Source organism: Phasianus colchicus, chromosome 14, assembly GCF_987193195.1.
Source record: "Phasianus colchicus chromosome 14, bPhaCol1.hap1.1, whole genome shotgun sequence".
NCBI classification, from domain to species: Eukaryota; Metazoa; Chordata; class Aves; order Galliformes; family Phasianidae; genus Phasianus; species Phasianus colchicus.
In genome coordinates this window covers 19,219,751-19,240,761 of record NC_143449.1, presented here as the reverse complement: position 1 = coordinate 19,240,761, position 21,011 = coordinate 19,219,751, and the positions used below count along the sequence as shown (strand labels likewise).

Here is a 21,011-nt window from a genome sequence, read left to right as displayed (position 1 = left end):
GCTTATTTACAGCTGCACGCCGCTATGCCGTGCTGCCTGCATGCACTGCTGCCAGCGACATCCCCAGCCAGGGAACAGCCAGCAAGCTGCATGTGGCCCCTGAGCTGCAGGAGAGCTGGAGGTGGGCATGCTGAGTCCCTGCATGGGCAGAGGGAGGTTCCCAAGCTGAGTGACAGAATAAAAGCACCCACAAGAAGGCAAATGTTTCCATAATGAGATGAGCTCTGTTTCCAAATGGGTACATGACCAGAAGAACCTGGCCAAAGCTAATGCAGCACACAGAGCGCACGTCTCCTGCCAGGTGAAAGCTCTTCTGCATGACAAGAGCACAACGGCAGAGCGCTCCCACTGCCTACCCACCCCTGTGGGATGTGTGCATCCTCCCTGCCCAAGGAGGAAGAGCAGGAAGGCATGGAGCCCTTACAGGAGAGCCAGGCCCCGATGTGAGCACCCCACGCATGCAGGCGCTGCACCCAAACCATACAAACAAATACTATTTATCCCAACCCTGCGAGGAAAATTAAAAACAAGCCGGTAATTGAGGCCATTTGGAGGAGATTTAATTGGGGCCAGACCACTGGCGCAGGCTGCTGCTGCCACCTGCAGCGCTCTCTGCAAGCAGTGACAGCAGCTCCGGGGGACCAGAGCCCCGCTCTCCAGGGGCAGATGCTGTTGGAGCAGGACAAGGGATGCATCCTGGGTGCCACGTCTGCACTGTGCCCATAGGCACTCTGCACACTCGTTATTGTCCCGGCGCGATACTCTGCTCCACCAGCGACAGAACCGAGCAGCTGGCCAAAATAACAGTCAACAATAAAAAAAAAAAAAAAAAAATTGAGAAACTCTCCATTTCCTCCCCCAAACCCTATCAGCCCGCACCTCCCCTCGCAGAAATAAAGACAAGCCGTGCTATCTAATTAATGCTGTCAGGCTGCGGCGCAGGGCGGTGGCGGCGGCCACAAAGGCGGCGTGGGGAGCGCTCAGCCCGCAGCCACGGCCGGCAGCCCCGCGCCGCGCCATCAATGGGGCCCCACGCTGCGCATGAGGTAAGATGCGATTCAAAGCGGGGTTTGTAAGAGGTTTTGTTTTTTAAAATGGGGGAGGGGAAGGGAACAGGGACTTGACAAGAGCTGACAGACAACTGAACAAAACCATAAGGGCCATGAATGGCAACACGGCTCTTTAATTGGCGTAGGAATGGGGAGAAAAGTGAGACAATGAGGCGCAGCTCTGGTCGCGGGGCCCCAGCCTGCCGAGGTGCAGGGGAGCGAGTGTTCCCCCTCTGCTGTGCTCACGGCCCCCCTGTACAAGTGTAATATATTATTAAGTTTGCTGATGATATCCCTGCCCTGCAATTTGTTTAGACAACAGAACGTGACGCGTCTCTGAACCAAGGAGATAAGGAAGTTCTGCCCAGTTTTTGCACCAAGGAAATAGAAGGTCCTGCTGCATGTAACACACCTCTTGCAAAACTTCTGCATAAGTAGCACAGGTGATAATATATAAACTGAATGTCATCTCTATTAAAAAATGCCTGCTTTCCAACACTCCAGCTTGAGTCATTGTTTCCTTACTGACCATCTGACAGTATCGCACCAGCCCACCATGCCCAGAGCTGCACACTGCGGGCCCCACCAAGTACGAAACCTAAAGGTGCCGAGGGAAGAGGAAAGCACAGAGGGGCAGGCACAGGGAACCAAGTGGGACCACCAGGCCAGCCAGCGCCTTCCAGCCCCCCAAGGAGCCCAAGCTCCTCTTGCAGGAGCCCGGCCAGGAACAACGTCCCGCAGCCAAGCCCTGCTCACCACCAGGAATTTCAAAAGCTAGAATTGCTCCGAAGCGGCACAGACCCAAAACCCAAAGCCTGGACGCTGCAGACACAAAATGATCCGACGGAAGAGGATCGGGTTCCCCGCTCAGCTCCGTTTGTTTTTCTATTTTGCTTTGGTTTGGGGGAGGCCCAGGAACGCCCGTGCCCGTGCTCTGGCTGCAGCCCCGCTCCTTCTCCATTCATTTAGAGGCTAAGAGGAGAGGGAGAGGTGGGTTAAAAGGGAACAAGGTCTGACCAGCGGGGTTCCCACTTCTTCCCTGACCCCTCAGCAATAAGATGGAGGAGATTTCGCCTCCCAGTTCCAAAGCAAAGAATTACTTTGGCATGGCACACAACGGCGGCTGCGCGCCCACTTGGAAGGGAAGGCAGCGGCACTCACGTGCCCGAGGAACCCGAGAGCAGAGCGAGACCTCCCCGCCAGGCCCCGCTTTGTGATGCAGATGCAGCCCAGAGCAGAGCAGTGCAGCCCCCTGCCCTGTGCAGGGGCTCAGCACTGCTCTCCCAGTCCAAGGTCTGGCTCCAGCCCCGGCACCTTCTGGAGGATCCTTCCCTCCACAAGCTTGGCCTCAAAAATTAAGAAATGAAAGCAAACAAGGGAAGGGATGGAGTTACAGGCTGCAGTTAGCAGCACAGCGCGGGGAAGCAATCGCCTCTCTGTTTGCAGCACGCTGTGTCCCAGCGCCTGAGCAAATGCTGTGCCCAAAACCCAACCAGTCCCAGACATGGGAATCCAAAAGAAAACCAGATCACAACAGCACCAGGGTCCCACAGGGGCCTGTAGAGAGTGGGGACAGGCCACCACCAAGGGCTGCTGCATCCCCAGGGGCACGGGGGGCTCCCCAAGTGACAGAGCTCTTTGCACCCCGCATGCCAACCCTGGGCTCTGCGGCTCAGCGTGCCTCGGCTAAGTGCTGCTGCAGCTTGAAAGATTCATCCTGACATCAGAAACCGGGCACAAAGAGGAGAGAAGCCCAGGAGCAGTTAGCACAGTGCGACGGGATGCTCAGCCCAGCACCGACGGGTCGTGCCGGCTCCAGCAGCCCCGCGGGCAGGACAGGGCCGGGGCTCCATCCCCGTGACTAACACCGCTGCTTTTGATCTGCTGACTCCCAGGGTGGCGAAACGGGTTTTGTAATTTGGGCTAAGTCTGGAAGCGCCATCTTCCCAGGCAGCTGCACATCTCTCCGAGCCCTCGTGTCATTACTGGGAACTGGCTCGACTGCAGCCCGCGTTAGAACTTATTCAGGCTTTCTTAACCACTCCATTATAACGAAATGCATGCATACAATAACCATAACGACTGTCCGCTCCAGCCGTGTAATAACTGCCCCAGTAACCAGGTCACACGATATTCCTGCCCTCTGAGTCAGCCCTGTAATCTTCACGCTATACTTGGCCGTACAAGACTTTCAACCCAACACCACAGGCTGTTTTGGATGGGTCTACGACAAAAAAGCTCAAGATGAGTCACCGGAGCTCAAAAGACGTTTTCTTTTCACCCCTCCTCCCCCCTTGTCCTCATGCACACAAAAAGTAAGAGATTCACCCAGGACTGGCGAGCCTGTTCCACAAGAAAGCATAAACCCAGCCTCCACCTCAGGCTGCGTTCCTGAAAGTCACTTGGCAGGGCAGAAAATGGCCCCTTTCTCCTTAAAGCCCCTCCTAAGACCATGGGAGGTCCTGTCGAGATGCAGAAGCCACAGTTTCCTACACAGCTACAGGATAAAGCCCCAGCCCTGGGGGCTTAGCAAGGAAGGGGCCGGGAGCCCCCGAGCCCCCCCGTGTCCCAGCAAAGGGACGGCAGCACAGCCACGGCAGGGCCGGCGCAGCGCAGCCGTGTCGGGTTGAAGCCTCGCCCCTCGCTGAAAGAGATCTGGCTCGTACTCGCTTTTATTTTTAGGCCAGATACACGTACGGCTGAACTTTAATAAAATGTACAACCTCCTTTGGGGAATATGAGAAGCCGGAGAGGAACAAGAAAGCCCATTACTTTCTCCAGTGTCAGAGCAGCTGCCAGAGCTGAAGGTCTGCCCTTCTCCGGGGACATGGTGCAGACCCAGCGGGTGGCACGGAGCTCCCTGCACCCAGGGCTGAGGCGCACACGGTGTGCAAGCTGGCAGGAAGCAATGCACCAACAGCTCCAAGTTCTGCAGTTTAAACAGCCGAGCCAAGCCCGGCTCTCTAGCACGCAGAGGAGAGCAGCGGCAAGCCTGGAGATCTAGAGATGTGTTGGACAACATGATCTTCAAGGTCCTTGCCAACCCAAACCATTCCGTGAGTCTTTAAGCTGTTCCCTTTGCAGCAGCAGGGGTACCTGGACCTGCACTGCTGCAAGAATTCCTTCCCCACCAGCACAGCAGTGTCTCATCAGAAGAGACTTTTAACAACACGCTAAAGAAAGCTCGCCCCAGCCCAGCAGCAACCCTTTCTTTAGGGAGGCCACCACCACAAAAATCAGCTCTCCAGACATGTCATTAGGAGCTCCGTGGACTTCCTCCTACGCCAACAATCCGTCACACTGCAGACCGGCCTGTCTGTCTTTAAGGCAGGATTTGTGATTGCAAAAGGGAAATGAGTTCACTGGTCTCATGGTTAGTCCCAAGCGCTGACTTCTATGAAACCCCAGCACTCAGTGTGGCTGGCACCCACTGGGGCCAGCCTGTGTCACCCCACACCCAAACCCAGCCTACAGAGGGCTTTAATCTTCCACTGCCCTTTTGCAGCAGGGTACTGCAGGCACCCTGGGAGGGCCCATAAATCTCACCCCGCTGGCTGGCCTTTCCTCTGCATCGCTAGGCAAATAGCAAAGGAGCTAAAAGACAGCAGCTCTCTCTGGCCGAGCCTTCTGCTATTTGCTTTAAGGTGATAGGGCAGGAAGAGAGAAATTGCCTTTCTCCTGGACAGCTTTTCTTAAGGCCCCAGCCCGACAGCGTTCCCCACCACTTCCCTGGGAACCGCCGGCCAGCACTGAAGTTACCCCGGAGATATCCCCCTGCCCAGGACCCCAGACAGCCTGGGGAAGGGATGTGCTGGCACCTGGCAAGAAAACAGATGGCAGCAGGGCAAGCAAAGCCAAGAAGAGCCCTTGGGAAAGTCCCACCGGGGTCCCAGCAGGCAAAGGGACAACAGGACCGCATGCCACCAGCCTTCACAATTAGCCCAAGTGAGGATCGCAGGGATGGCAAGCAGGAGCAGCCCCTGAGGCCAGCATGTTCACTCTGGTTTAAAGCCTAGAAATAAACCAGCATAGAGGAGGAGGAAGAGGAGCAGGGTAGAAGCACCCCGTCCATCCCCACTCCCCGGGCCACCCTCGTGCTGCTCCCACACCAGCCGTTTCCAATTGCCGGCATAACCCACGGATGGGGACCATTCACAATCCCCACCCCAGAGACAAAAAACCTCCAGCTTGCCACCCACACGCATGGAAGAAAGCTGACGAGATGCCGCAGGAGACCAAAGTTCTCCCAACCACTTCCTCCCCCTGCAGTTCTGTTGCCAGATGCCATTCCCAGGGCCATACCCCAGCATCCCCACTAGCTGGCCACAGTCCTTTCCCCACCGTGTGCTGTGCCACCAGGATGGGGTGTCCCCCAGGATGTCCCCAAAGTGCTGCTGCTGCCATTCCCCCCGTGCCAGGCTGCCATTCTCCATACACAGTGCTCCCTGCCATCGCTGCTGAATGCAGAGCAGAGCTGCTCTGTCCTGCTGTACTGCAGGGTGTTAGTGCAATGCACTTGGCTGCCTGCACAAGGGCAGCGGGCATTCTGGACCCCCAGCAGGAAAGGGGCTGTAGTTACCATGCTTTATGCCACAAAGTCAGTGTGGGTGTTACTGGAGCAGTCCCCAGCTCTGCCCTGCCAGACCCCACAAAAATCCCCCCATAGATCCCTCAATTTCTGCCAGGAAGCCATCACAAGCATCCCCAATCAGAGCAGACCCGGCCCTGGGGAGCCAACACACCCCACACCGAGGCTTCAGCTGCCACCAGCCCAGCCCTGCTGGGCACACAGCGTTGCTCCCTGCTGCAGCATCCCACCGCCGCCTCATTTCACCCTGCTACCCAACTGCATTTTCATTTTGTTTTGCACTTGAGGTCTTTTTATTTTTTCCAAACTTATTAAGGAGAAAGTTCAAAACGTCTGCAAGGACTGCGATGCACTAATTTAGAACTTACTGCGGTGTCGACATTGCATTAAGCATTGCTGTCAACCGTGAGGACGGCCTATGTCTATGTAAGAAATTACACCAGCAATTATAGCTAAAGAGGCATGTAAAATTTAAAAAAAAAAAAAATAATGTATTCAGAAATGATAACTGACATTCTTATTAGGATTAATCTAATTTTAGTAGAGTCATTTATATCCTGCCTTTGGATAAAAAAAAAAAAAAAAAAAAGAATTTCAATTTTAAAACCTGGGTAAAAATTGGCATTTAGGAAACTACTCTCAGAAGTCGCCCCACGTGATTAAGGGCGATGATAATAAGAGAAAGTTAAAAAGAAAAGAAAGCTCTTCCATTACAGAAGACATTCTCTGCATGGGCACGAAGCCCCCAGCCCCGCTGTGCTGAATCCCAGCTGCAGGGCAGAGCCAGGGGACAGCCGTCAGAATCCTCAGCTCCCACTGCAAGCATTACATGGGACAAGTTTATAAGCACGCTTCAGTCTCGACTAAACCTGTTAACATAGGTTTGTACGCGCGCCAATTAGTGGCAGCCCACACCTCTTCACAAAGAATAGCTCTGTTTGACAAACCTGACATCATTCTGAGAGGAAATTACATGTTTTGCTGATAGAGGCAACTGCGTGGAAGCACTGACTGCGGCGCAGCACCAACCCAACCCAACGGGTCCCGAGCAGAGTACGGGCATGGGGCACCGATGGGGCACCAATGGGGCACCGCACCGCGGCCAATCCTGACTGCACCATGGTTTGTATCGCCTGGAGGTGAGCAGAGCATCACCAGTGCAGGAGTGGAGGAAGGCTGGCATGGCTCAGAGGTGAGGGAGAGAAGCAGGAGCCAGGAGGTGCTCAGAGCAATGCCTCTGGATGCCAGAGCATGGGACACATCCTGCACCCAGCATGCATGCATGAGCAAGGGCTGCACCGGGCGCTGCAGAGAGCAACGCTGCCCTCGAGGTACAGCAGTGACCAAGGATGACAAAACACACGGGTCAGCTTGGCTTACCCCCCAAATTATCAAATCCCCCAGCACCAAATTCCTCCCCGTGAAGAACCATCGGGGCACTGAGGTGTCCCCTTACTGCACAGCAGCAGGCACGCTCGTGCCATTAGGAACCCACATATCAGCAGGGAGCGCAGCGAAGCATGGCGGTGTGCTCCCACCCCAGAGCTCTGACACAAATCACTTGTCTTTTAGAAAAAACGCACCGCTGGCCTCAGGCACCATCCCTGTGCTGCTGAAAGCAGCTGCCAAGGGCGCCTTGAGTGGCACAGATCCTGCCCGGTCCTGCAGCTCAGCCCAAGCAGCCCCAGCCCGCAGCACCAAGCACAGCAGAGCACAGCCACGCAGCAAAGGGAGAGGGGAAGAAACCTCCCGGGCTGATTATTTTATTTTCTACTGACAGTTTCAGCCACGAAAGCCAATAAATCCTGATTACAGATTTTAAAAACGCTTCCTGCAGACACTTGGACCATCAAGGCAATTCTGGGCTCCCATAACTCCCGTTTTATGATGGTCATACATGTCAACTTTTCACAGAGCCCGGCATTTCAATAAAAATGACCGTAAACCTAGATTAGAGATTAAAGGACTGCCTCAGAAGCTTGTCAGAAGAAGAAACAAGCTCTCCTGCAGTTGGCCTGCTGTTCTGTTACCAACAGGTAGGTCATTTCTGATGGTTTTACACCAGCAGTACATTTCCAGCTCTGTGCACAATGATGACGTGCGCAGGGACACAGCAGGCACAGGAAGAAGCCCAGCTCCAAACCCTTCTATGACACAGAATCACTGGGATTGGAAAAGCCCTCTCAGATCCCCAACCCAACCCCAGCCCACCGTGCCCATCACCACATCCCTCAATGCCACATGCCCACAGTTCTGGAACACCTCCAGGGATGGTGACCCCACCGCTCCCTGGGCAGCTGTGCTGTGCACCACTGCTCTTTTGCAGAAAAGTCTGTTCCTAATACTCAAAGTGACCCTTCATTGCTGCAACTTGAGGCAATCACGTCTCATCCTATCACTGGCCCCTCTCCTATGCACAGCTTTCCAGCCACTCTGCCCCAAGCCTGCAGTGATGCACAGGCTTATTGTGACCAAAGTGCAGAACCCAGCACTCGGTCTTGTTGAAGCCATGGGATGGCAAAGCATCACAACAAGGACCACCACCACATGCGGCCAAAATTCACGGTGCTCAGCTCTACCAGCACAGCAGAGACATGATGCACATTCTCCTCCCTTCAAGCTCGCTTTGACAGCACAAATACAGCCGCCAGAGCTGCCCGACCTTTCTGTGTCTCTCCCTGCCTGCCCCTTCCCTTCTCCCCAGGAGCAGCCCTGTCCTCATTTCTCCTCCTCTCGCCTTCACAAGGTCAGCTGTGCCACACAGGTGCACGTGGAGAGGTGACAGGAGGGGACAGCCCATCACCAGCACGCTGCAATGAGTCAGGAGAAATGGAGGTGCCTCTCATGCAGCCAACACCATGGGCTTCTATGGCGTGAGGTTCATTGGATGAACTGGTGCTCCCATTTAATAAATAGAGAAGGAAAACGACGACAAGAAAAAAAGCTACAGAAAGGATGTCAGATGACTCACGACAGACAACGCTGCATCTCCACCAGCACTGAGAGGTGTTGAGATGGTGCCAAGGACAAGGGCTGGGGTGAGGCAGGATCAAAAGAACAGAGCTGGAGACAGCCCTGGGAGCAGGGAAGGGCTGGAGGACCCAGGACTCAGCCATGCCCCCCACTGCATGCAGCCTTCCCCAGGGCAGCAGCAGCTGGTTTCCTTTGGAACAAGACTCCCCAGCTGTCTGCTCCCTCTGAGAAGCAGTGGGTAAGGATGCTGCGCCCAGCACCCAGCCCCTCTCTTACAAAACGCTTCTCCAAACCAAGTCTTAAATCCTGCTCTGTTCCCAGAAGCAGGGGAGGATGAAGACAGCCGGTTTGTCCCTGTGAACTCTGACCATCCCCATCACATTGCTGCCCACCCGCCGGGCACGTGGTGCTGCCCCTCACTGGCACACGGGCAGTGACGGGGTCAGTGGGAACACTGGCTGATTGTAGGTGCTCCAGCTAATTGTAGGTGCACCCAACAAAGCGTCGCAGTGATCAAAAAGTGCCCTTTCCTGATCACATAAAGAGCCCAGAGCTCTGCGCGCTGAAGGAGGCCGGTGCCCTTTCTGCTGGTGTCTCTCAAAGTCCATCAAAAAGTCCCATTTACATCAAAATGCACTTCCAGACATGCTTCAATTTTACTTTTCCCCTTTCATCTCCTTCCACCCTCCCACCCCACCTCGCGGCCCCATTGTCGGCGAGGCATTTGCGGCACCTCACGCTGCAAGAAAGCTGCCAAAGTTAAAGAAACAGGACAGGAAGAATGGAGCTTTCAACTAAGCAAGAAGCCGGAATCGCTGCTGGTCGCGCTCCAGCATCCGCGCGGGGCAGGCAGGAGGCAGGAGGCAGCCCGCTGCTTGGCGGCCGCCCCGGGGCACGGTGCTGGCCACAGCCCCATCCATGGGTCCCGGCTCTCTCTGGCTTTCTGGTCAGGCTCCGGTAACCACAGATGGTTTTAATGAGCATTAACAAAAGCCCCGGGCGATGGGTTTGGGATGAGTGGTCCCACACCCCACAGGGGGCTGCCGTGACCTGGTGCCACCAAACGCAATGAAGCGCCCAGGGTGATGGATTCAGGTCCTCCCTCTCCACCCCAGGAGTGCAGTGGAGGAGATGGGCTGTTTTCTCCCAGCGCTGGGTTCCTCTGCGCTGTTTGGTAGGAGAAGCCATTTTCAGTCGGGTTTAAAGAATTACTCCTTCCAGCCCAGATCCCTGCAGGCTGCACGTCCCAAGGCACTGCCTCCAAGCAGTGGGAAAAGAAACTTTTGGGAGACCTGCATGAAAAGAGGCACTATTCCCAGGCTGACTGACACCCAAACCCGAGTACAACCTGCTTCAGGTTATGACAAGCACAAATGAGCTTTAATTCCGGTCTGCAACCATTAAGCCCAGCTCCAGCAGCGCAGTGTAATCCAGCCACCTCTCGCCCAGCTCCTGTCCACTTCCCTTAGCACGGAGCTTTTTCAGTCCTTCCTTCCTATTGTCAAGTGCCTATTTTTAACCCCGAGCATTATTCCTCCCTGCACAGCTTCAGAAGCTCTCCGGGGATGATCTGGAATTGCTGAGCTTGTACAAGGCAAAGTGACTCCACTCTCACCTTCAGAAGCACTACAGAAAGCACAGGAGTAGTAAATTTCTCTCTGCTCACATTTTCCTTTCTCCTTCCTACCGAGCTTTGTCCGGGGCTGAAAGCAGGGGAAATTGTCCATCAGCCTGCAACACGAGCCGAGCCACTCTGCTCCCTTTTCTCCCCCAGCACCTTTACCAACAGGCTGCATTTATCCTCATTGCACTGAAAAAAATGAACCCCCCCCCCAAAAAAAAAAAAGCAACCCACATCGACAGACAGCAAAGCAGGGCCAGAGTCACAGCCCTGAAGCTGAGTGTGGGGAGCAGCAGCACAGCAGAGCTCCGTCACACACGAGCAGGAGTTCTCCCAGCACCCAGCTGAGCGCAGTGGGGAACAGCCGCGCTCCTGCCCCTGCGATACTGCTGGAGCTGCAAGGCAGTCATTAACGAGGATGGCAGCGGCGGAGGAGTCTGGGAATCTCTACCTCGAGGAAAGTTTATCCAAACAACCCCATTTGTTCGGCAGCGCTCCCTTCCCGGCCTAATTCATGAAGTGCTTCCAGCCCAGCTGAGCGCTGGAGATAAGCCCGCGTCCCACCGCACCGCACATTTGCGCTGCATTAGCCAGATGTTTACATTACTTGGCATTAAGAACCAATAAATAATCATTAATACCGTTGCTGGCGATGCTGCTCTCTGCACGAAGGCGCGGAGGCCAAGAAACGCAGCGCAGACGGCGCAGGAGCAGATGGGGGGTGGGCAGAATGCAGCTCCCGGAGCCCCGCAGGACCCCCAGCCCCACACAGGGCTCACAGACCCAGCAGTGCCACAGACACAGCGATGCCCTGAGCCCAGCACTGGGAACACCCACAGCATGACAGACAGAGCTCCTGGAAGCCATCAGCCCACCGCCTCGCTGCCTGTCACCCCTTCTCCATCCCGGTGCAAGGAAACCATTCGTTCTACCCACAGAGCTCTTTATCTGGAATGAAGCAGGAAGGAGAGAGATGCTCCTGCTGCTCCATGCAGAACGGCTGCTTTGCAAACGCAGGGTGCAGAGCCATGGGGGGAGCTGGGAGGACACATCATCGGATGGGAAAACAGGAGTTCCTCTGTGCTGCTACAAAGCCACAGTGCATTCACGTTCCATGTGCCAGCCTGACATCCCATGAACCACCAACTGCTGTGTGTGCAGCACTGGACCCTGCAGCAGAGCCCGTGCACCTCCAGCCCAAACCGTGCCCAGAAAGGAGAGCTGAAAGAGGCAAAGTGCTTCTACTGTACTGGCACCAAACAAACCCGGAGCACAGCAGCACCCTGAGCATCAGCACCATTCCAGTGCTGGAGGAACAGAGCAAGGAGCACAGCACAGCCGGAGCAGCGCTCAGATGGACACCCAGCTCCCAGCCCTGCTCACACACCACAAAGGGAGGAGGTTCTGGAAAACTTTTGTGCCTCTCCTGGATGTTATGATGTTATGAAACTGGGGAAGGAGCATGAAACTGCCTGCCGTGGGTGGGAGCACCCAGGGCTATATGAACAGTGCTCCAGGATTCCGGCGCTGTATGGGAAAGCACGCTGCACTCCCCACCCTGCACACGCCCTGGCAGGAGGGCTTTTATTAATTTTATTTTTTTTTTTCCTGCGAGAGATGGTATAAGCACAAACAGCCCCAGCAGCCCTGCGTAAGGGGATAATTAGAGAATCAGCTCCATCGCTCACCAAGTCAGGGCAGAGATCAAAAAGCACCATCCCGCATTAAAGCCCCCAGTACCTGGTGCTGCTCCTCCGCAGGGGACATGCATGGCACCGCCGTGCCCCACAGCACCACAGCCCCTGTGGGGAGCAGCATAGGGCCGTCCCCACCACTGGGGCTGGCCCTGAGCAATCTGTGAGGGGCACCTCCTGCCCACACCACCTGGTGTCCTCCCCAACCCTTGGGGGACCAAAGTCTCACGACACAAAGGAGCACTGCTGGGGCTGTTCCTCTGCTTCATCCAGGGGGAAAAAGTCCCCGAGAGCCAATGCAGCCACCACAGCCTGTGCCGTCAGTGGGGTGCGCGCACCAAGGACGCATCCCTGCCGAGTTTACACCAAGTAAGAATAACATGGGTTGAAAAACAAACACAGCTGAAGGGGAAATTCCAGCCGCCTTCAGCTCTTCGCACCTCCGCACGGCTTCCTGAAACCCTAACCCGAGTGGTCCAGCTCTGCCCAGCCAGTACAGCAACGGGGCACTGAGCTCCACATCTCCATTCCTCATCCTGCTGCAAAGGACTTGGACTCGGTCATCTGCAGGGATCCCCACTGACTGGGGATATCCTACACTGTGTGAATCTGGGAACAACGGGGTGCAGCACTGCCAGCTGCAGAGCGGACAGCGAGTGCCACCGTGATGCACAGGAATGCTGGGGACAGCCATCAGGCTGCAGTGTGGGCAGCCCCAGCTCCCGCTCGGTGCAGCAGAAGGCAACGCACGTCCCTGCCACCTGGAGATGGGTTTTTTTCATAGATTTTTCTCTTAAAGAAAAAAAAAAGAAAAGATCCTAAAAATAATTGGCTAATTGGCCCAGCCCCAGTTCCGTGCTCGCAGTGAATTCCTGGCTCACTCTTGCATGAAGCGTTTATTAAATACATCAGAGCAGGAGATTAGGATAAATCACAACACCAGGCAAGCCAGAGAAACCGGGCGGTGCCAGGTGGAAATTTCCCATCGCGCCCAGAGGGAGGAAGCCCAGCATTCATCCCAGCCCCCAGCACTCCCCTGCCTCGGGACACAACTCAGCCAGGGGGGCCCAAAGCGCAGCCCTCAGGGGCGCAGCCCCACGTACCGCTGTCCCCACGAGGGACCATTCCCCTTCCCCACGCCGGGGGCTGCCCCTTCCCCTCAATCCCCAGCACCAAAGCAGAGCCCTTTTAGGGGAAAGTGTAACGCAATACCTGGAAAATTTCTCCCACCCGCTCTCCGCTGCCGGCTGCCAAATTTAAAACATATTTGCTGCTCCGCGCTGAAGAAATGTAACCTGCTGCTCAATTCCAGCACATCGATTCTTTGGGGGCAAGGAAAAAATCCGTGCTCCTCTCCTTACATGCTGCAGTACCAAAACGCAGCTGGGTCCTTCCTGCATCCCCAGTGGGAGCATCCCCACAGAACCAGGGAGCACCCTGGGCACAAAGCACCCCCCGAACAGAGCTGGGACCCAAAAGAGGGGCAGAAGACACTGCCAGCCCTGCAGGAACGGGACCCCTCACTCCCACTCCCCCCGCCCTGCAGGGCAGCCCCCAGCCCTGCCCCACACACCCCAGAACTGCAGGAATTTTCCATAGGGGCTCCGTTTGTAAGCAACGCAGCGCGAGTGGAAAAAGGCTGCGGAGCGCGGGGCGGTGGGGGCCGGGGGAGGGCATGCAATGCATTTCACAGACTGAGCGATCCGACAGGGCCCATTAAAGGAAACAATTTGTAATACAATAATTATTATGTCGTTTCTCTGGACTCTTTCCTAAGCCTCTCTTTAAACAGTTTGAGGCTTGACGTGCCTGTATAAAACAGACATGATCTGTGGGGCTAAGGATGCTCGAGGACCACGCGCCGTGGGACGATGCTCTCCCACATCCCACAGCCCCAAACCCGGGGACCGAGGATGTTCTGCATCCCAGGATGGGGGCAGGACCTGCACTCCCCCCATTCTACTTCTGTGCTCCCGCGCCCTCAGCTGCACATCTGAGGAGCACAGCGGGAGCGAACAGCACAAATCCCCAGGATAATGAGCCCGGAGGAGGGAGACGGTGGGCTCTGTCTGAGGAGGGAGAGCTGCTTTTATTGGAGAGGCCTAAAAGGGCCATAAATCCTCCGATTCAAAGGCGAGCTCGAGCTCTTTCAAGTCGGAGGAAGGCCTGGGATGTGTCAGCCGGAGGACTAACCGCGCCGCGTCCCCTGCTGAAGTGGCCTCTTCAGCAAAGCTGTTCTGCAGCCCGGGATATTACACCCAGATCCTTTCCATATGCTGCCCGTGCGCTGCAGCCCCCCCTGCTCCTCCCCCCCACACACACACAGCCCCCTGGCACCTGGTCCAGCCCCACACAGCGCAGGGGTCTGCACGCACCACCCCTTCCCAGCCCATAACCCTCTGGACTGCCCCTCAGAGCCAGGTGGGGAAGGGGCCCGGATCTGGGGGGGACTCTCAGGCCTCCCTCTCGCGTTGGGCTGCATTACTACACGAGGACAGACAAAGGAGTGCCGGCCCCATGCTCCAACATGCACCGCTCCGTCTGTCCGTCCGTCCAAAACCAGCACGGCAGCAGCAGCAGGAAAGCACTGAGCCCTGGGCTGAGGAGCCTGCAACCACTGCTCAGTCTTAATGAGAGGGAATGCACGCAAATATTCCATGATTGATGTGAGTGGGGTAAGCATACGTATAGCCAACAAGCAGCAAAAGAACACTGTGGGCTTCTCACAGCAGCCACCCAATGCTGGTGCATGCTGAGAGCTTGAGATGGGACACAGAGAGCTGGCACAGCATCCCGCAGGCAGTATTGCCCTGGACAGCACATCACACAGCACCCTGCCCATTCCCCAGTACCAGTACACCCAGCGAGGAGCACATCCAACTTCTGACCCCCTCCTCAGGGCTGCTGCTTACACCCAAAGGACACAACAGCAACAGAGATCATCGAGGCTGGATCTCAGACCCAAGCAAAACAAGGAGGACCCACTTAAATTTGGGAAACAAGTGCCCAGACGGCACAGCCGGAGTGGCTCTGCCACCGCAGCACTGAGCAACACCAGATTCCACGTGGGGCACCGGTGGGGAGAGCTCACACAGCAGCTGCTGCAGGCTCAAACAAGGGAAAACCACCCCAAAGTGCTCTTTGGGGGTGGCCGCAGTGCCTGCAGCGCCCCTGACCTGCACCACACACAGAGCTGGCCCAGCACAGCAGCATTAGCCAGGACTTATCCCACACAGTAAAGTCCAGCCTCAGTGGGGTGGTGGAACAGGGCACCTGCAGCTGCTGGCATTGCGCTGCCCGGTACCACGCACAGCACTGCCCTGAGCCCAGTACCGCTGTCTGGCTCTGGTGCCAACCCGTAGGCAGTGCACACACAGCAGGAAGAGCCTCCCCAAGGGATGCTCGGGTGCTGCCCAGGTTTGGCAGAACAGAACGCTTTCCGGGATGCTGGAAAGGAGCGTTCTCTCCTCCAGCAAAGCAAGGAACGGGAAGGGAAACGGAAAAGAAAACTCAGCAGAAGGCAGCAGCACGGACCCTGCTCTCCGCAGCCGAGAGCACAACAAAGCCCCACGCCAGCACCGCATTCCTGCCCAGATGTGACGCTGCGATAGCGCCGGGCCCGTGGTCCTCCTGCGCTCCCGATACAAGCCATCATTAATTAGACACAGAATGGATTTCAGCTTTGTTTCTCCCCACCCTGTTTCGGCTGCCAGACTCCAAGTAGCATGTGCTACTGATCGCTACAAGATGTTTTCCCACCGGGCTCAGCGTTCTTTGGCTGCCGAGCGGCGGGGACGGGGACAGGAGCGGCGGGGATGGGGACAGGCACGGTGCGTGGCAGCAACCTGCATGGGGAAGGGAACGGCACCGCAGGGACACCTCCTCGTGTGCCATGCAGGGGGCTGTGCAGCTCCAGCACAACTGCACGCCCTGGGAGGAGCCTTGCCACGATGCACGGTGCACTGCTATGCACACACACACCTGTGGGTGCTCACACACAGGAGAGCCCACCGCCAGCAGAAGCCCCACAAACCACCCCCACAAACAGCGCTGTCCCAACACAGCCCCAAGGAACTCAGCAGCCGTTTTGCTCTGGAGAAAGCTCCAGCACTTTTACAACCAGTCAGCCATCCCATCACAGCACTTTTCGGTGTTTTTTTTTTTTTTTTCTTTTTTTTTTCCCCTCTCTCCCCCTCTTTTAAAGGAAGCAGTTAAATCCATTTTATAGAATCTAGTGGTATTTACCCAGCTACTGCAAGAGCCGCAGCTCGGCGCTCACTGGCTGTTGTTTTTTTTTTTATGGAAGTTAATGAAGTCGTTCCCAGGAGACACGCAGAGCCCCAGGTCCCCCCAGCACAGCGCAGGCAGGGAGCAGACCCGCTCCCAAAGCACTCAGCCATCCCAACACCCCAACCACTGGGAGAGGCTCTGCGGGGAAACTTAGGGCTGGGCTCAGACTGCTGGGTCTCACCTCACCCAGAGCAGCCTCAGGAGGTCAGACAAAGCCCCCAGACACAGCCATGAGCTCAGGATGTGGCTACGTGGATGAAGACCCCGATGGCACAGCATCCCCCGAGCACCCTCAGTGAGCAGCACAGAAACAAAGCCACAACGCCGGGCCCCCAGCACCACGCTTGCAGAACTCCACAGGACACCATCAAGTCTTTAAAGCAGAACAAAAATACCACCAAGGATCAGACGTCGGGCTGCGTCTGGTCAGTCTGTCTGTCCTTCCCTCCCCACCCCACTTCTTTCTCTCAGTTTTGTTCTTAGCAAGTTGCTCACGGCCCTGCAGGGCCACAACAAGAGCAAATCGGGAAGGATTTATAGAAGGGAGAGAGAGAAAAGCTGCGCAGGAACGAGAGATCCCTAAAAGCTGTGCGGATGATGTGTCCCATTTCCCCCACCTCCTTATTAAAATGCTTTCTGGAGAGCCGAATTCCAGGCCGAAATGAATTTTCCAACCCATATTTTATTAGGAACGCTTCCTTTTAACGCTTGGCGCAGGAGCCCACCAGGGTCAATATTTCTCCTGAATTACAGCCGAGGGATCGCAGAGCGGATTTCGCCAGAATTCCTCGTGCCATTCCGGGCTGTTTAACAATAGCAGCAAACCCCAAGCACTGACTGCTAAGTAGCGAAAGGGCCGATTCCATCCCTGGAACCACACTCCAGCTCCCCCTCCCATAAACGCAGGGAACGGTTTGCAGAGAGCCCCGTCAGACACGATGGGATAAAATTAAAACCAGATCGGTTCGCCAAGACCCCTTAAAGGGGCTCTGCTCACATCCACGAGAGGCACCACATGGAGCCCAAACTTGCCCCAGGCACAGCGTTGCCAAATGGCAGCCCTTCACCCAGCACAGCCACTGCACGCCTGCGTTTTCCTTCCTTTAAGGACACGGAATTATTCACGGTGCAATTACAGCAACAAGTCTGGAGCTCAGAGCTCGCACCGGGAGCTTTCCCAGCTGAGGACTAAGCTGGTCCCAACACGTGTAGGAAAGTGAGGAAATCATCCTGCTATCAGCTGTGTTATCAGTGCCCCTCTGATGACAATGTCAGATGAGAACCACCCATGCACTGTGCCCATGCACACCATGGGCTGCCCGGGGATAACAGAGGGCAGGGGAATATTTCCATCAGTCAGAGCAGCACACCAAGGCCAAGTGTCCAACGCACAGCACGTTTTGCTCCTATCTGCTGGAAAGTTCCACTTCATTATGTTATTTCTTTACTCTAGAAATAAACACGAGAGCTCATTGTGCTGCATTCAGAGCCAAAGGAGCCCTGGGATCGGAAATGGGAGCCCAGCACCCACGTGGTTCGGTGACCCCGGGGATGGCAGCGGTCCCAAGGAGTGCAGGATTGGGGCAGTTTGGGCCTTTTCACTGTGTGAGGCTTCTCTGGCCCTTCTTAAAAACATGCCCGTTCATTGTGCTGGCAGGAGCGGCTGCAAAGGGGCTCTGCCCAACTCCACACCAGCACAAAGGCATAAAAAAAGGGAAGAAAAAGAAGAAGAAAAAAAAGAAGCAAAAGAGAAGCTGGAGGGGTGATGGGGATGGGAAACGACACAGCGTGAGCCCACACCACTCCGGGCACGGCGCTGCCTTTCCAGCACCTCCTCCTGCAGCATCACCCCACGGCACGGCTGTGACAGCAGCGAGCCGTGCCCCCAACCCCACACACACAGGGAAGGGACCCAGCCGGCCCCGAGAACAGCAGGACGGATCCCCACCCGCAAGGCTGGGGACTCGCACAGCGATGGACACAAACCCACAGCCGGCAGCGTGCAGCTGGCGACACAACGGCCCCTCGCACGTGCAGCACCGCCCGGCGCTCAGCCCCGCTCCGCCGTGCCGCCCCGCAACCGCCCGGACCCGCACCGCTCCCTCCAGGCTCGCTCCATCCCGGCCGCTCAGCTGCGCGGCCCCGAGCTGCACCGCACGGCTCGGCACGGCCCGGGATCGGCCCCGGCTGCGGGCATTTCCAAAAGCCCCGCACAAAGAACTGAACCCCCCCGGCCCACCCGCACCGCCCCGCCCTGCCCGGCAAACTCCCCCAACTCCAACGGAGCCCCTTTTTCGTATCAGGTGGTGGCGGTTTCTGGAACCAATTTGCTTTTTCCTCACCCTCCCACCCCTCCGTGCTGACTGAGCAGACTTAGAAACACCAAAGATCAGTTCCTAAGGGGAAAAGTTCCCCTTTTTATGTCTTTTAGCTCCGAGCTAAGAGACGGATCTTCAAAAAGAGGGGGAGAAAAAAAAAAAAAGTAATAATAAAAAAAAAAAAAGAGAGAATTAACTTATTGGAGTTCCTACAGCCTCCAGAGACCTCTTCCAGCTTTTCCAACACGCTGAATTAGAATTCAAGACTTTGTCTGCACGGCGCTCCCCGCAGCCCCTTCGGGACACACCACAAACGTTCGGGTTGAAGCGAATGTCCGACTGGGAAGGGCTCCACGTGGGCTCAGATCCCTCCAAACCTCGAGAGCGCGACGGACTTTTTTCTTTTGAGAAATATGGAAGACGGGGAGGGGGGGGAACCGAGATAAAAACCAGATTATTTCTTCCCTCAAAGCGGAGAAGGGGTAAGATAAACAAACAGCCCGCGATTTACAAGATAAAACCCAGCGAGAGGGCTACCAAAAACATCCCGATATAATCGGTCCCAAAACATCGACGGCTCATTAGTGACCGCGCCGAGCGCTTAAAGCTCTTTTCAGGCTCCTTCGCCCCTCTCCATTGCGGGAGCGAAGGGAAAGCCACGCGCATTGTTCGCGTCCCGAAACCACGGGCGCAGCCGGTGGGGGTTGGGACTCGGTTTCCCCGCGGTGCCCATATTACAGGGAGGACAGATTCCCAGCCCGCACCCCCGGCACCACCCGGGGGGAACATAGGAGGGGGGCACGGCACCGCCCGAGCCCCGCACCCGCACACCTGCTTTGGGGCAGAAAAGCGCCGTTTTTGAGGCTTTGGAAGGCCGGAGCCGGAGCCAAACCCCCCCCCCCCCCCCCCCCCCCCCACACACACACACCGGCCCCCGGCTCAGTGCTGGGCAGCTCGGTCCCCCCACACCAAAGCCCCCAGATTCCTGCACAGCGCTCCGGGGGGGCTCAGCCCGCTCCTCCTCCCCAGATTCCTCAACAGCCTATTTATAAAAGGAAAGAAAAAAAAAAAACAAAAAAAATACCACTAAAAGCCAGCCTAATGCTGGGCTCGCCACACCGAATCCAAGCCCGGAGCGGAGCCCACCTCCCCCCACACCCCTCACGCCCCCCCTCCTCGGCAGCCCGAGCGCTGCAGGGCGCTCCCGGTGCCTCCAGGCGGGACGCGACGCGCTCCCAACATTCCGGACCAGAAAAAGAAAAAAAAAAAGAAAGAAAAAAAAGCAAAGAAAAAGAGGCACCACCCGCCCGGGCGGCAGCGAAGCGAGCAGAACGCCGCCGGTGCAGCGCTGCAGGGGTCAATATTCCAAGGGGGGGTTCCGTCCGTCCGTAGAACGCAGCCTCGAGCTCCGGGCGGCTCCGGCGTCCGGCGGCAGCTCCGCACGGCGCGGGCGCTCTTCGCGGCACCACCGACCGCTCCGCTTCCGAGACCACCGAGGTTATTTTAAATAGATTTTTTTTTCCTCGCTCTGGGTTTTTATATATATCTATATCTATATATATATTTTTCTTTATCCTGCCACCGGGGGAGGGCGAGGCGGGCCCCCCCGCACCCCCCGCGCCCCCGTTTTGCCGCACGTACTTGGGGTTGCCGGCGCTCCAAGAGACGGGCTCCAGGCTCTTGGCGAGCGGCGCGGCCAGGCGGCACAGGGCGAGCAGCACCCCCAGCAGCCACCGCCCGCCGCGGGGCCGCGCCATCGTCCCTCGGCGGCGGGACGGCACCGGGCGTCAGGCGCCCATGCCGCAGGGCTCTCCGTTCCTCAGCCCCGCATCGGCGCCGCGCAGCCCGCGGGCAGCGCCCCGCCGCCGCCGCCCTCCTTCTCTTCCTCCCGCTCCTCCTCTCGCCTCGACGGCGGCTCCGGCTCGTCCCCTCCGCCGTCCCGGCTCGCACAGCGCCGCCGCCCGCCGTGCCGCCCCCTCTACTCCCCTTCGCAGGCAACCGCACGGACGACTCAAAGCGGAACGGCCAATCGCCGTTCGCCCCGACGGGGCCTTCGAGCCTCGGGCACGCCTCTCTCCGCCCCCACTGTCTGTTCTTAAAGGGCACGCACCGCCTCGCGGCACCCCCCCACCGCACGAGCGGGCGGGGCCGGGGGCCGTGCCGGGGCCGGGCCGTCGGGGCGGTGCGTGCCCTTTAAGAGCCGCCGGCGGCGCCCAGACAGCCCGGCCCCGGCCCGCCCCCCCGGCCCCGCCCCCCGGCCCAGCCGCGATCCAATGGCGCCCCCTGGCGGTACCGCGGCGGCCGCTGATTGGCCGAGTGCCGCGCCGAGATTTGCCGCGCGCTTCCCACGCCCCTCGGGACGGGCACGGCGCTGAGCACCGCCGGGGGGGGGGGGAACACGGGGCGTTGTTCTGCCGGGAATGTGAAAGGGCTCCGGCTGAGGCTTATTGCCCCTTAAGTGCGGGTAAATGGGCCACG

General features: G+C 57.2%; 1 protein-coding gene across 1 annotated transcript in view; it reads right to left on the bottom strand.

Moving 5' to 3' along the window:
- Window positions 1-20,592, bottom strand: part of EFNB1 (ephrin B1) — a 47,811-nt gene extending 27,219 nt beyond the window's left edge. The window contains exon 1 of the mRNA XM_031593975.2: window positions 20,175-20,592. Coding sequence (XP_031449835.1) covers window positions 20,175-20,290 — 116 coding nt within the window. The 5' untranslated portion in view covers window positions 20,291-20,592. The remainder of the gene's footprint in view (window positions 1-20,174) is intronic.
- Between the last annotated feature and the right edge of the window lie 419 nt (window positions 20,593-21,011).